We start from the raw sequence: 14,686 nt of genomic DNA, 5'->3' as shown, positions 1-14,686 counted from the left end.
GTCTTGATTGATTTTTCTTTTTATTCTTGATCATATTGTATTCATCTCTTGATCTCACTGACATGAATGCATATTTTATTCATCACATGGACTTCACCTTGATCATACTTGGTTCAATCATTGAACTAAGTCATGATAGCTTCAATCATTTTTTTTGTTTTCTTGCTCATAATATATTCATCTCTGGATCTCGATCATCTTGATGCATAGCTTGATGTTTATGACATCCATCTCAAATCCATTCAATACACTTTATGGATCACCTATGGAGAATGTATTCATATAGTACAACTAAGACAATTGTTGCTCCACATGAATTAACATTCATAACCAAGCCTACACATGGGGACTCTGTGCTTTTTCATCCACATAACATTTCTTCATCTATATCTCAATGCAATTGTTGCTCCATATGATTTTACATCCACTACCAACACTCAATGCATATTATTATCTTGACAACTTCCATATTTGGATCCATCCAATGTTATCGATGCATTGCCTATGAAACTTTTGTTGGGGAACGTCGCATGGGAAACAAAAAAATTCCTACGCGCACGAAGACCTATCATGGTGATGTCCATCTACGAGAGGAGATTTGGATCTACGTACCCTTGTAGATCGCACAGCAGGAAGCGTTTAAGAAACGCGGTTGATGTAGTGGAACATCCTCACGTCCCTCAATCCGCCGCGCGAACCGTCCCACGAACCGTCCCGCGATCCGTCCCATGATCCGCTCCGATCTAGTGCCGAACGGACGGCACCTCCACGTTCAGCACACGTACAGCTCGACGATGCTCTCGGCCTTCTTGATCCAGCAAGCAAGACGGAGAAGTGGATGAGTTCTCCGGCAGCATGACAGTGCTCCGGTGGTGGTGAATGATCTACTCGTGCACGGTTCCGCCCGAGGTCCGCAGAAATACGATCTACAGGTAAAACTATAGTGTCTAGAGCTGAGTTGCACGTGGCAAAAGTTGTCTCAAATCAGCCCTAAATCACCACTATATATAGGAGGGAGGGGGAGGAGCCTTGCCTTGAGGGCCAAGCCCTCAAGGGTGCGCCGGCTAGGGAGGAGGAGTCCTATTCCAATCCTAGCCCAACTAGGATTGGAAAGTGGAGTCCTTCTCTTCCTTCTCACCTTTCTTTTTTTTCTTTGGTTTTCTTTCTCTGGCGCATAGACCGTCTTGGGCTGTCCCACCAGCCCGCTAAGGGCTAGTGCGCCACCCATAGGTCCTTTGGGTTTTCCCCGGGAGGGTTGCCCCCCTTCCGGTGAACTTCCGGAACCCATTCGTCACTCCCGGTACATTCCCCGTAATGCCCAAAATTTTTGGTAACCAAATGAAGTCATCCTATATATCAATCTTCGTCTCCGGACCATTCCGGAAACCCTCGTGACGTCCGTGATCTCATTCGGGACTTCGAACAACATTCGGTAACCACACATATAACTCAACTATACTAAAACATCGTCGAACCTTAAGTGTGCAGACCCTGCGGGTTCGAGAACTATGTAGACATGCCCATATTGGATCCTACATACTCCTCGGTCAATATCCAATAGCGGGACCTTGATGCCCATATTGGATCCTACATACTCCGAAGATCTTATCGGTTGATCCTCAGTGTCAAGAATTCATATAATCCCGTATGTCATTCGCTTTGTCCTTCGGTATGTTACTTGCCCGAGATTCGATCGTCGGTATCCGCATACCTATTTCAATCTCGTTACCGGCAAGTCTCTTTACTCGTTCTGTAATACAAGATCCCGTGACTTACACTTAGTCACATTGCTTGCAAGGCTTGTGTGTGATGTTGTATTACCGAGTGGGCCCCGAGATACCTCTCTGTCACACGGAGTGACAAATCCTAGTCTTGATCCATACTAACTCAACGGACACCTTCGGAGATACCTGTAGAGCACATTTATAGTCACCCAGTTACGTTGTGACATTTGATACACATAAGGCATTCCTCCGGTGCTAGTGAGTTACATGATCTCATGGTCATAGGAACAAATATTTGACACGCAAAAAACTATAGCAATAAAACGACACGATCAATATGCTACGTTCATAGTTTGGGTCTAGTCCATCATATGATTCTCCTAATGATGTGATCCAGTTATCAAGCAACAACACTTTGCACATAGTCAGAAAACCTTGACTATCCTTGATCAACTGGCTAGCCAATTAGATGCTTGCTAGGGACATTGTTGTGTCTATGTATCCACACATGTATCTATATTTTCATTCAATACAATTATAGCATGGATAATAAACGATTATCTTTAAACAAGAAATATAATAATAACTATTTATCATTGCCTCTAGGGCATAGTTCCAACAACTTTTCCTTATATATCTCAATGAAATGATTAATCCACAGAGATTGTCGTTAATCACGAAAACCACACATGAGGCCTACACGCGCTTTAAGCGGCCCATTAAGTGTGTACTCTTTAATAAACATATAACTGCAATGGTTAATGCTGCATATGATGACTCGTCACCACTAATAAAGATATGGTAGATATGACTCATGGTCCATATGTTGAAAACATGATGGTGCGCCCATTGCAAGGCTATGCGTCCTCAACACGTGTCCTAACCTTCATACAACTTGACACAAGAAGGGCGAGTACTTTCCTCCTCCCTAGCACCTTGCATATACAAAGATTTGAAGAATGCCAAAGATTCAAAGGATTAGGTTTTTCTTTTTTTTCTAGGGTAATAAATTCTAAGTTCTAAAATTCAAGCGAAGAGACTTATTTTTTCCAAAATATTAGATTCATAGTTTAAAAAAGGATACAGAAATATGAAAATAAGAGCGTAATTAATCCTTGTCTTGTTTGTTGGATTAGGTCTAACTTTCTTGACCAAACTGCGAGCGCAGAACTTTACAAGATGAAATAGGGAAAGACAGAAGATAGAATAGAACTTAAAAGGATAATAGAAGTGACTCATCTTCGAATCTACTTTGGTTGAAATAGCTTTATTGCTATCTCTAGAGGTAATCCACATTACTAAATCTTATTGTAATGAAAGCGAAGGACCCACAACAATGACAGAACGCCCCGAGTTATCAACACGTCTCCCAAGTAGAGTCTCACGAAACCTTCCCTCTTTACCTTCAATTACATCTGAAAGTGATTTGTATACTTTATTGTGACCATCCCTCTTCGGTTGCCCACATGACCCACTATCAAGAAGTGTATCCACGACTTCTTGTACCAATTTTTCCTGACACATTACTAAATCTGCTAGCGCTAATTCACTTCTTTTTAATAGATAGGCAAGATTGTTGTTCCAACGGGTTACTCTCTTATAAAGTTCATTAATGTCTGAAGTCACTACTTTATCTCCAGACCTATAAACAATAGGTCTCAATTCGGGAGGAAGAACCAGTAATAAGCACAAAAGCATACATACTGTGTTTTAAAAATTGCATCCGTAATATGGTTGATTATTGTCTTGTATGTACCTCCAAGCCTTCTACATATAATTCCCATGATCTCGACCACTATCTTATGACATTTCTAGATACATTTAAGATGTTTTTTTCTCTGTTTAACTGACCTACCAAATAAGAAATATGGATATAATCGACATTGCTAAATCAACATTGTAGATATATTTGTGGTATGTGACTTCTGCATCGTTTTTCAAAGGTCAAAGGTCATGTCAAGCATAGACCATAGAGGGAATAAAAGGTGTGAAGCTCTTTTTTAGAAAGGGGGAGGGGGAATCCCCACCTAAATATATTACTCAAAGGCCTAGAGCGCAAGTTACACGAATGGTTATAGTAAGAGGAGTAAGTGTCAAGCCATGACAACACCCCACTAATAGGATCTTTGGATCTGAAGGCTGGAACTTATAGTGTGAGATGATGTTACGGAGAGTATCTATGACAAGGGCGACGGGGCCAAGCTCCTTCCTTTCAGTTGAAATTTGTTTGTTCGTCTTGATGTGAAATCATGTCCAGTTGTAAACAAACAATTGCTTGATCGAAAAGTCCAGATTAAAGTGCTTAAACCATGGCCCTATTTGGATCGATGGGCTAGAGTTAGAATTGGTTAGATTGGACCGAACTAACCCCAAAACATCCAAACATGAGGGTTAGTGTTGGTTAGATGCATTTAACCCACCCAAAAGAACTAACCCATCCAAGAGATGCTTATTTGAGTTAAAGTTAGGTGAGGTCCAGAAAAATATATTTTTCCCTCTACCTCCACCACATCAAATCCGGATTAAAGGAGCCAAATGATTGAAAAAGTGCATTTATTAATAATATAACCTTGCTATCCAAACGCCTCTTTGATTAGAGTTAGTTTAGAGTTATTTCAAGGTTAGAGTCTAACTAACCTCTAAGAGCATGGTTAATAGTATAGCCAACTGCTGGCTATAAGCCATTTTATAGCCCATCTTATAGCTAGCTTGTATAATAGTTAGCTCTAAAAAGTGCAATTTTTATGATATATGGCCCACCTTTCATTCTCACAAAGCACTAGGAGCACGTGCTAGAGCTAGCTCTTTACGAAGAGCCCGCTTTCGTTCTCTCTCATCCAACTCAGCAAAAATATAATATTTTAATCCTTACAACATACTACCTTATTGTACTTCTCTAACCAAGTTATAGTATCAAACAGAGTCCATAAATGTGCGACCATGCAAAGCGAAATGATTTGCAGCAACTAAGTCAGGTGAGTGTAATCATAAATAAATGTCCATTGCAGCGGGGCTACTTTCAAGAAAATTTAACTTGGTTATTTCATACTGATACAGGTTGTCAAGACCTTTTATGCTTCCTACACCGTTATTATACTAAAATGTATATATATCATCAACTTGAAATTCTCTTCCACGACCTTTCCGCATGCATAGAGTACCTTTCCACTGCTGCCTATCTGGCATTTTTTAAATTTTTTGGATTGGAGTTGACGAATTTATATATTTTTTAAACGTGCGACCAAGTGGTTAAGAGCTTCCCGCAAAAAAAAAAAAAAAAAAAAGTGGTTAAGAGCTGTTAGTTAGGGCGCGTCCAACCCCATTGTCTCCGGCGGTGCATCGCGACGTCTTAACCGAAGCCCCATCACGCCATTACCAGTGATAATATATTCTCTCTTGCAAGCAAGCAAGCAAGAGAGGACCCGCCCACGCTTCGTCCGTGCCATCGAGACGCCCATGCCAGAACAGCAGGTAGTAGCAGCACGTACGCATGGAGAGGTCGATCGGGAATAGTTAATGGCCGTACGGCGATCCACCGGCACCGGCAGACACCGACAAGACAATTTGGCACCGGCCTCCCCGATCACGGATGCCACTCCAACCGCACCACCGGACCGGACCGGACAAGGCCATCGCGCCCGAATCCGCCGTTATTATACGCCTCGTAATCTCAGATCCTCCCAAGTCCCAACCAAAGGCCAACCGAGGTCGAAGAAGGTGCGTGAAGCCTTCGTCTCCGTCGTCCTTTGCCCCCCTGTTACGTGCACGCTGTGATTATGTTAATGCCGCGATGCCATCGCTTTCGCCCTCCTTTCCTCCAACCTCCATTGTTTATAGCCTCTGGCCCCACGCCCTGCCGCCTCCTCAGATGCATAAGTATCGCCGCTCTCGAGGACTTGGAGTGTACGTGGTGAGTGCGTGGCGGTAAGAACCAGCCAAGCTGTGTCCAAGATCCTCGTGAGCCGTGACCAGCAGAGAGTTCTTGGAGAAATGGCTTCCGATGAGCTTGGGTCAGACGCGTGCGCCTTCCCCTGCGTCGGCGGCGACGACGGAGCGATGGCGGCGCTCTCGCCGACGGTCGTCGTGTCGGTGCTCGCGTCTCTGCTGGAGCGGCACATCGCCCGCAACGAGAGGGCCTTGGCCGGGACGACGGCGGCGACCGGCGAGGACGCGAGGAGGGCAGCGGCCTTCGACGGCGGCACGGTGCTGGACATGGGCATGAGGGAGTTCCTGGAGCGCTTCTCCCGGTACGCGCACGTCTCGCCGCAGGTGTACGTGGTGGCGTACGCCTACCTGGACCGGCTCCGCCGGGGCGGCGCCGGGGCGGTGCGCGTCGTGGCGACCAACGCGCAGCGGCTGCTCACCGCGGCCATCCTCGTGGCCTCCAAGTTCGTGGAGGACAGGAACTACAAGAACTCATACTTCGCGGCGGTCGGCGGGCTGGGCGCGGCGGAGCTGAGCTCGCTGGAGCTCGACTTCCTCTTCCTGATGCGGTTCAGGCTCAACGTGAGCGTGAGCGTGTTCCGGAGCTACTGCCGGCACCTGGAGAGGGAGGCGGGCCACGGCGGCGGCTACCAGGTCGAGAGGTGCCTCGAGAAGGCGCTCCTCGTCTCCTCCGGGGAGGCGCAGAGGCAGCACCGGCAGGCGCCAGCGGCGGCGGCGGCTCAGTAAGAGACCCTCGTCAACCTGGACGCACTAGAGACTAAGGTAGCCGCAGCCATTGACGGCAGCCGCACGAGCTCACCGCCGTGCCGTGTGCCGCGTCGTGACAAGATCGAGTGCCCAGTGTCCACACGGGCTGTACGTACATGATCGTAGAAAGTTTGCTAACTTGCATGTGTTAGGGGTTGTACTTGTACACACAACCTCGATTGGAAAAGAACCAATGCGAGGTTTAGGTCCTGTTTGAAACCACAATAGATTATAATAATTTGGATTATGAAGATGGATTATATAATCTGGTTTATAAAATAATCCAGATGAGTATGTTTAGAGGCCAGATTATATAGACTGTAATTCAGGTTTTACATACAATAGGTAATTATCTTCAAGTTTACAAGGATAATAGATCATTAGTAATCCATAATCTGATTTTAGCTGAGGTAGAGTAGATTATGAGTTTTTATTAATCTGATCATTTAGTTTTTAAAATCTATAATATAAATTGTCCTGTTTGAAAACATAATAGATTATAAAAAACAGATTATATAATTTGGGTGGTTTCAAACAGGGCCTTAGTAAGGAACAATCTATCTTTTACTCTGTTTATTATCCGGGCACCATGACAAACGATTGCTTTTTAGCAGCTAAATATATAAACAGGATTGACAGAGACGGTCAGATCGAGTGAGAATTGTAACGAAATATCTTTCCCATCTAGAGAAGGGGACACCTTTCCGTAACTACCGGACCATGATCACGCCAACCGACCGCAATAAATGATTCCATACGCTTTCTAAATCTACAAATGATTGGAACGTGTCAGGACCGAACGTATAACGATCTTCTTCATTTTCTCTTCGAAAATGTGCGATTGTGTCGTCGGTGCGACATCATCATCAGCACCGGCCAATAACTTTGCCGATAATGAAAAGGTGGTAGGCACGGCACGGTACAGCGCGGCACATCCCCGGCACGCTGCAGCGACCCCATCAACATCAAGCCCCCACAGGGATACGGAAAAGGACTCGTATCCACCCATTGGCGGATCAGATCCTGACAGTGCAGCTGCACGGAGGATACCCCTGGCCCTTGTGAGTTGTGACCTGGGACATCCATGCACACACAGAATTCTAAAAGGTTTACTCCAAATACTCTCTACGTTCCTAAATATAAGTCTTTAAAGAGGTTTCATTAGTGGACTATATACGATGTATATAGACATACTTTAGAGTGTAGATTCACTCATTTTACTCCGTATGTAGACTCCTAGTAAAATATCTTAAAAGATTTATATTTAGAAACGGAGGGAGTACTATTTAAAGATGTATACTACATTTCTTAATGATGTAAAATACCAACTCCACCAAATAATGCCTATTGGTGATGTAAAACCGGGCGACAGCCTCGCGGCTATGTACATCCGTTGTACATCCATGTACGATGTACACATAATTAACCTCACCTCCTATTCATATCGAATATTAAAATAACAAATATGAGGAAAACAAATTGTTTATCTTTGCAACATTTCATCGAGCACGTTGGGCGGTGGCCGTGGGCGTGGCCAAATCTTTCTCCATGGCCAGCAGTGATGGCAACAGAGGTGGAGGAGTTCCTTGAGCGGATGCAGCTGCCATGGCCATGGGCGGCATCGAATCGGCCGAAGCAGCCGCGGTCGGCTTCGCATTCTCTGTCGCGCGTGGATTCCTCGCCGTGTTGCGCCCCGTCGGCCGCTTCACGCCTCTGTCGCCTGGTTTGACGGCTGACTGCTTCTTCGCTAGGTGCACAGCCGCAACGGCAATCTATCAGGGTGGGTCAAATATGAGACGACGGGGTGGAGGAGCCACATAGCGACGGAGGCGGGATCAGAGAAGGCAGATGCATCGGTGATGGACGTGGCAAGGTGCGTCAGACCAACGATGGCTGCGGCGAAGGAGGCAACAACATCATCAGAGTCGGCCATGGCCCGGGTAGCGGACGGCGCACGGGAGGCGAGCGAGCGATAGGCGGGCGGGCGAGACGAAACTAAATGCGGTTGGGCGATTGTCGGACGCCCAACCCTTTAACAACATTTGGAGGTGGAGCTACAAGTGTTGTATTTTTACATCACTTGGAGGAGGTTATGTATTTTTTTTCTATCTACATCATCTGTTGGAGGTGGATTTCGGGGCCTTGGAGTTGTATAAATTAGTTATTTTTTGCATCTACATCATCTATTGGAGATGATCTAAGCATCTACAACCAAACATAGCAAATCTGGCCCCATAAGTGTGTGCGGGCGCACCCGGTCAGTGATCGGTCATGTTCATTTTAAGCCCTTATTTGTCCATCCATGCAACCATACTCCTCATTTTCTTCCTCATATGTCATATCACTTGCACGTGATTAATGAAGATGAAGAGAGGAAAAGAAAATCAAGATTAAAGAAAAGATGATCCAAGGTGGGCCGCATCCTACTGGCGGACTGATACGTCGTCAATGTATCTATAATTTTCAATTATTCCATGTTGTTATATTATCATCTTAAAATAATTTTTGGGTCATAATGCATCAATTTCTATTATTTTTGAGTAGTAACCTGTTAACCTAGTGTCCAGTGTGAGTTGCGGTTTTCTGCGTGTTTTTGTTTCCCAGGTTTTCAGTACCAAATGAATTCCAATTGCCACGAAACTTTTTGGTGATTTTTCTGGACCAAAAGAAGACCTGGAAGCTTCGGGGGGAACCTAGAGCTATAGGAGGAGCCCACAACGCAACGACGCGTTCAGGAGAGGTCGGCACGCCCTGATGCCTTGTCGACTCCCTATGGCCCTCTTGCCTCGTTCTCTAGCCTATACATTCATTAATATTCCAAAAACCCTAGAGGCGTCCATAAAACATTTTTTACGCCGCTGCAAGTCTATGTTCCACGGAAATCCCATCCGGAGCTCCGTTCCGGCACTCTGTCGGAGGGGGGTCGATCACGGAGGGCCTCTTCATCAACCTCGGTGCCCTTGTGATGATTGATAACCCACAAGTATAGGGGATCGCAACAGTTTTTGAGGGTAGAGTATTCAACCCAAATTTATTGATTCGACACAAGCGGAAGCAAAATAATATTCTCGAGTATTAGCAGTTGAGTTGTTAATTCAACCACACCTGAAAGACTTAGTATCTGCAGCAAAGTTTCAGTAGCAAAGTATTGACAACAGTAGCGGTAACAGTAGCAGCAGTGACAGCAGTAGCGGTAAAGTAACGTAGCAAGGACCAGTAGGAAAAGCTCGCAGGCATTGGATCGGTGATGGATAATTATGTCGGATGACATTCATCACGTAACAATTATAACATGGGGTGATTCGTAACTAGCTTCAGTTCGTCAATGTAACGTAGGCATGTATTCCGTATATAGTCATACGTGCTTATGGAAAAGAACTTGTCACTCCAGGACGTATCCCTCCCGCGGCATGTATCCCTCCCGTGGCAGCGGGTCCTAATGGAAACTAAGGGATATTAAGGTCTCCTTTTAATAGAGAACCGGAACAAAGCATTAACACTTAGTGAATACATGAACTCCTCATACTATGGTCATCTCCGGGAGTGGTTTCGACTATTGTCACTCCGGGATTGCCGGGTCATAACACATAGTAGGTGACTACAACTTGCAAGATAGGATCAAGAACACACATATATTAATGAAAACATAATAGGTTCAGATCTGAAATCATGGCACTCGGGCCCTAGTGACAAGCATTAAGCATAGCAAAGTAGTAGCAACATCAATCTCACAACATAGTGGATACTAGGGATCAAACCCCATCAAAACTAACTCGATTACATGATAGATCTCATCCAACCCATCACCGTCCAACAAGCCTATGATGAGATTACTCACGAACGATGAAGAGCATCATGGAATTGGCGATGAAGGATGGTTGGTGATGACGACGGCGACAATCTCCCCTCTCCGGAGCCCAGAACGGACTCCAGATCTGCCCTCTAGAGGAAGAACAGGTGGTGGCGGCGGCTCCATGTCGTAAAACGCGATGAACTCTTCTTTCCTAATTTTTTCTGCGCGAGAGATACTATATAGAGCTGGAGTTGGAGGCGGCGGAGCCACGAGGCCTCACAAGCCTGCCACGCGCGGCCAGGGGGGCGCCTCCTGGGCTTCTGGGCTCCTGACTCCGTCCCTCCAGGTAATTCTTGCACCAGTATTTTTTATATATTCCCCAAAAAATCCTCGTAAATTTCCAGGTCATTCCGAGAACTTTATTTTCTGCGCAAAAACAACACCATGGCAATTCTGCTGAAAATAGCGTCAGTCCGGGTTAGTTCCATTAAAATCATGCAAATTAGAGTCCAAAACAAGGGCAAAAGAGTTTGGAAAAGTAGATACGATGGAGACGTATCAACTCCCCCAAGCTTAAAGCCTTGCTTGTCATCAAGGAATTCAGTTGGCAAACTGAAAGAGACAAAAGAAAAACTTTTACGAACTTTGTTTGATCTTGTTGCTGTAATTATGTCTAATTCATATTCGGATTTTCAGCAAGATCATAAGCTAACCACATAGGCAATCACATTTAGGTCTCATGATGTACTCATATCAATGGCAAAATCAACCAGCGAGCAAAAATAAAAGTTTCAAACGTCAACACTTCAATCAAAACAATTATGAAGCAATATGAACAGATGGTATCTCGCTAGCTCTTTCTGAGACCGCAAAACATAAATGCAGAGCACCTTCAAAGACCAAGGGCTGACTGAACATTGTAATTTATGGCAAAGAAGATCCAATCACAGTCATACTCAATAACAATTAATAGAAAATCATAAAATGACGGAGGTGCTCTCTAATTGGTGCCTTTATAAGGAGAGGATGACTCAACAGAAACATAAATAGATAGGCCCTTCACAGAGGTAAGCATTGATTTGCAGAGGTGCCAGAGCTCAAGCTTTTAAAACAGAGATAAATAATTTTGGGTGGCATGCTTTCATTGTCAACGCGACGATCAAGAGTTTTCACCATCTTCCATGCTACACATACTATAGGCGGTTCCCAAACAGAAAAGTAAAGTTTTGACTCCCCCACCACCAATCAATCACACTCCACGACTAGCCGAATCCTCGGGTGCCGTGCATACCAACAACAATCCAGGGGGAGTTTTGTTTGCAATTATTTTTTCGATTTGAGCATGGAATTGGGCATTCCAATTACCGGCCCCTTTCTCGTGAGTGATAGTGAATAAACACGTATCGAGGATAACACGCCTAGCATGGAAGATACTGACCGCCCTTTGTCACCACATGAGCGGTTCGGGCATACAAAACAGATTATTACTTGAAGGTTTGGAGAGTGGCACATGCAAATTTACTTGGAACGGCAGGTAGATACCGCATATAGGTAGGTATGGTGGACGCATATGGAACAACTTTGGGTTTATGGAAGTGGATGCACAAGCAGTATTCCCGCTTAGTACAAGTGAAGGGTAGCAAAAGACTGGGAAGTGACCAACTAGAGAGCGACAACAGTCATCAATAAGCATTGAAATTAACCAACGTTGAGTGCAAGCATGAGTAGGACATAAATCACCATAAACACGAATATCATAGAGGCTATGTTGATTTTGTTTCAACTACATGCATAAACATGCGCCAAGTCAAGCCACTTGAATCATTCAAAGGAGGATACCATCCTATCATACTACATCATAATCATCTTGAAATTCATGTTGGCATCCAAGACAAACCATTATAAGCTCCTAGCTAATTAAGCATGGCATCAGAAACTATGATCTCTAAGTTGTCATTGCAAACATGTTTCTCTCATAACAAAGATGAATTCGGAATGATGAGCTAGTCATATTTACAAAAACAAAATAGATCAAGTTCATACCAGCTTTTCCAGGCTCAGTCACTTCATCATATATCGTCATTATTGCCTTTCACTTGCACAACCGAATGGTGTGGATCATAATGAGAGTGTTCGTGCATTGGACTAAGTTGGAATCTGCAAGCAAACACAGAGGAGAAGACAAAGTAATATGGCTCTTTGACGGATAAACAGATATGCATGTGAGAGCCACTAAACATTTTAATCATGGTCTTCTACCTTGACACAAATAAAAAAGAAAACTAGTTACACGGGAAAGCTCCCAACAAGCAAAAGAAGAACGGGAAATCTCTTTGGGTTTTCTTTTTAAACACCACTAAGCAAGCTGGAAAGTAAACTTACAACTATTTTTTTTTGTTTTTCTCAATCTAAACCAACACACGAGAAGAAAGCGGGAAAAAGAAATAAACAAGCATGGATGATGCAGTGGCAAGGTGTGAACACCGACTAACAAAGTAAAAGCGTGAGCATGAATATAAAGTCGATGAGAAACACGTACTCTCCCAAGCTTAGGCTTTTGGCCTAAGTTGGTCTACTCCCATGGAGGGAAATAACCGTCTCCGGGGTACTCCGGAGTGTACTGAGGGTGCCACTGTTGGGTGAGCTCCTTTGGCTCCCACTGATAAACTGGCGTCTGGTACTCGACTGGTAGCTCGGGCACGGGCGCCTGTGGTGGCGCTATGCCCTGCTACGGCAACAGACAACAACGCGAGAAATTGGCACGTTGACGGAGACTTGTCTTGCGCTGGTTTTTTCACTTGAAGAGGAAAGGGTGATGCAGCACACGAGCAGTAAGTATTTCCCTCAGTTTAAGAACCAAGGTATCAATCCAGTAGGAGAATCGCGTCAAGTCCAGAGTACCTGCGCAAACACAAAAGAGCTTGCACCCAACGCTATAAAGGGGTTGTCAATCCCTTCAAGATTGATTGCAAAGTGAGATTTGAAGGCGAAAAGTGCAACGAAGTAAAAGTGTAAGGCTGAAAATATGATGTGAAGTAGACCCGGGGGGCATAGTGTTCACTAGAGGCTTCTCTCAATATAGCAAATAATACGGTGGGTGAACAAATTACTGTCGAGCAATTGATAGAACCGCGCAAAGTCATGACGATATGTAAGGCAATGATCATACATATAGGCATCACGTCTGACACAAGTAGACCAATACTATCTGCATCTACTACTATTACTCCACACATCGACCGCTATCCAACATGCATCTAGTGTATTGAGTTCATGACGAACAGAGTAACGCCTTAAGCAAGATGACATGATGTAGAGGGATAAACTCAAACCAATGATGAAAACCCCATCTTTTTACCCTTGATGGCAACAACACGATGCGTCCCTCGCTACCCCTTCTGTCACTTGGTGATTTCACCGCACAGTATGAACCCAAAACCAAGCACTTCTCCCATTGCAAGAATCATAGATCAAGCTGGCCAAACAAAACCCACAACTCGAAGAGAATTACAAGGATATGAAATCATGCATAAGAGAGATCAGAAGAAAATCAAATAAGATTCATAGATAATCTGATCATAAATCCACAATTCCTCGGATCTCGACAAACACACCGCAAAAGAAGATTACATCGGATAGATCTCCATGAAGATCATTGAGAACTTTGTATTGAAGATCCAAGAGAGAGAAGAAGTCATCTAGCTACTAGCTATGGACCCGTAGGTCTATGGTGAACTACTCACGCATCATCGGAGAGGTCATGGTGTTGGTGAAGAAGCCCTCCGTATCCGAATCCCCCCTCCGGCAGGGCACCAGAACGTGCCCCAGATGGGATCTTGCGGAGATAGAAGCCCGCGGCGGCAGAAAAGTACTTTCGATGATCTCTCGATTTTTTATGGAATTATTGGGAATATATAGGCGAAAGACCTAGGGCAGAGGTGGCCGAGGGAGCCCACAAGCCTGGGAGGCGCGGGCTCCCCTGGCAGCGGCTAGGGGGCTTGTGGGGTCCCTGGTGGCCCCTGCCTTGGTTCTCAAGCTTCCCGATCTTCTTCTGTTTTGGAAAAAATCTTTTTGGAAGTTTCGTTTCGTTTGGACTCCGTTTAAAATCCTCCTCTGAAAGGGGTCAAAAACACGGAAAAAACAAGAACTGGCACTTGGCACTGAGTTAATAAGTTAGTCCCAAAAAGATATAAAAGGCATACAAAATGTCCAAAGTTTGACAGGATAATAGCATGAAACCATCAAAAATTATAGATACGTTGGAGACGTATCAAGCATCCCCAAGCTTAACTCCTGCTCGTCCTCGAGTAGGGAAGTGATAAAGACTGAATTTTTGATGTGGAATGCTACCTAGCATAGTTTTCCTTTGCAACTTCTTTCGTGTGACATGAATGTTCAGATTCGTAAGATTCAAAACAATAGTTTGCTATTGACATGAAAACAATAATACTTCAAGCAAACTAGCAAGGTAATCATG

General features: G+C 44.5%; 1 protein-coding gene across 1 annotated transcript; it reads left to right on the top strand.

Moving 5' to 3' along the window:
- Nucleotides 1–5,237: 5,237 nt before the first annotated feature.
- LOC123430686 (cyclin-P2-1-like) lies at nt 5,238–6,667 on the top strand. Its single transcript, XM_045114533.1, has one exon. The coding sequence runs from the start codon at nt 5,715–5,717 to the stop codon at nt 6,393–6,395; it is 681 nt and encodes a 226-aa protein (XP_044970468.1). The 5' UTR covers nt 5,238–5,714; the 3' UTR covers nt 6,396–6,667.
- Nucleotides 6,668–14,686: the final 8,019 nt, after the last annotated feature.

This window comes from Hordeum vulgare, chromosome 2H, assembly GCF_904849725.1.
Source record: "Hordeum vulgare subsp. vulgare chromosome 2H, MorexV3_pseudomolecules_assembly, whole genome shotgun sequence".
In the NCBI taxonomy this organism is placed as follows: Eukaryota; Viridiplantae; Streptophyta; class Magnoliopsida; order Poales; family Poaceae; genus Hordeum; species Hordeum vulgare.
This window is presented reverse-complemented; position numbering and strand designations above follow the sequence as displayed.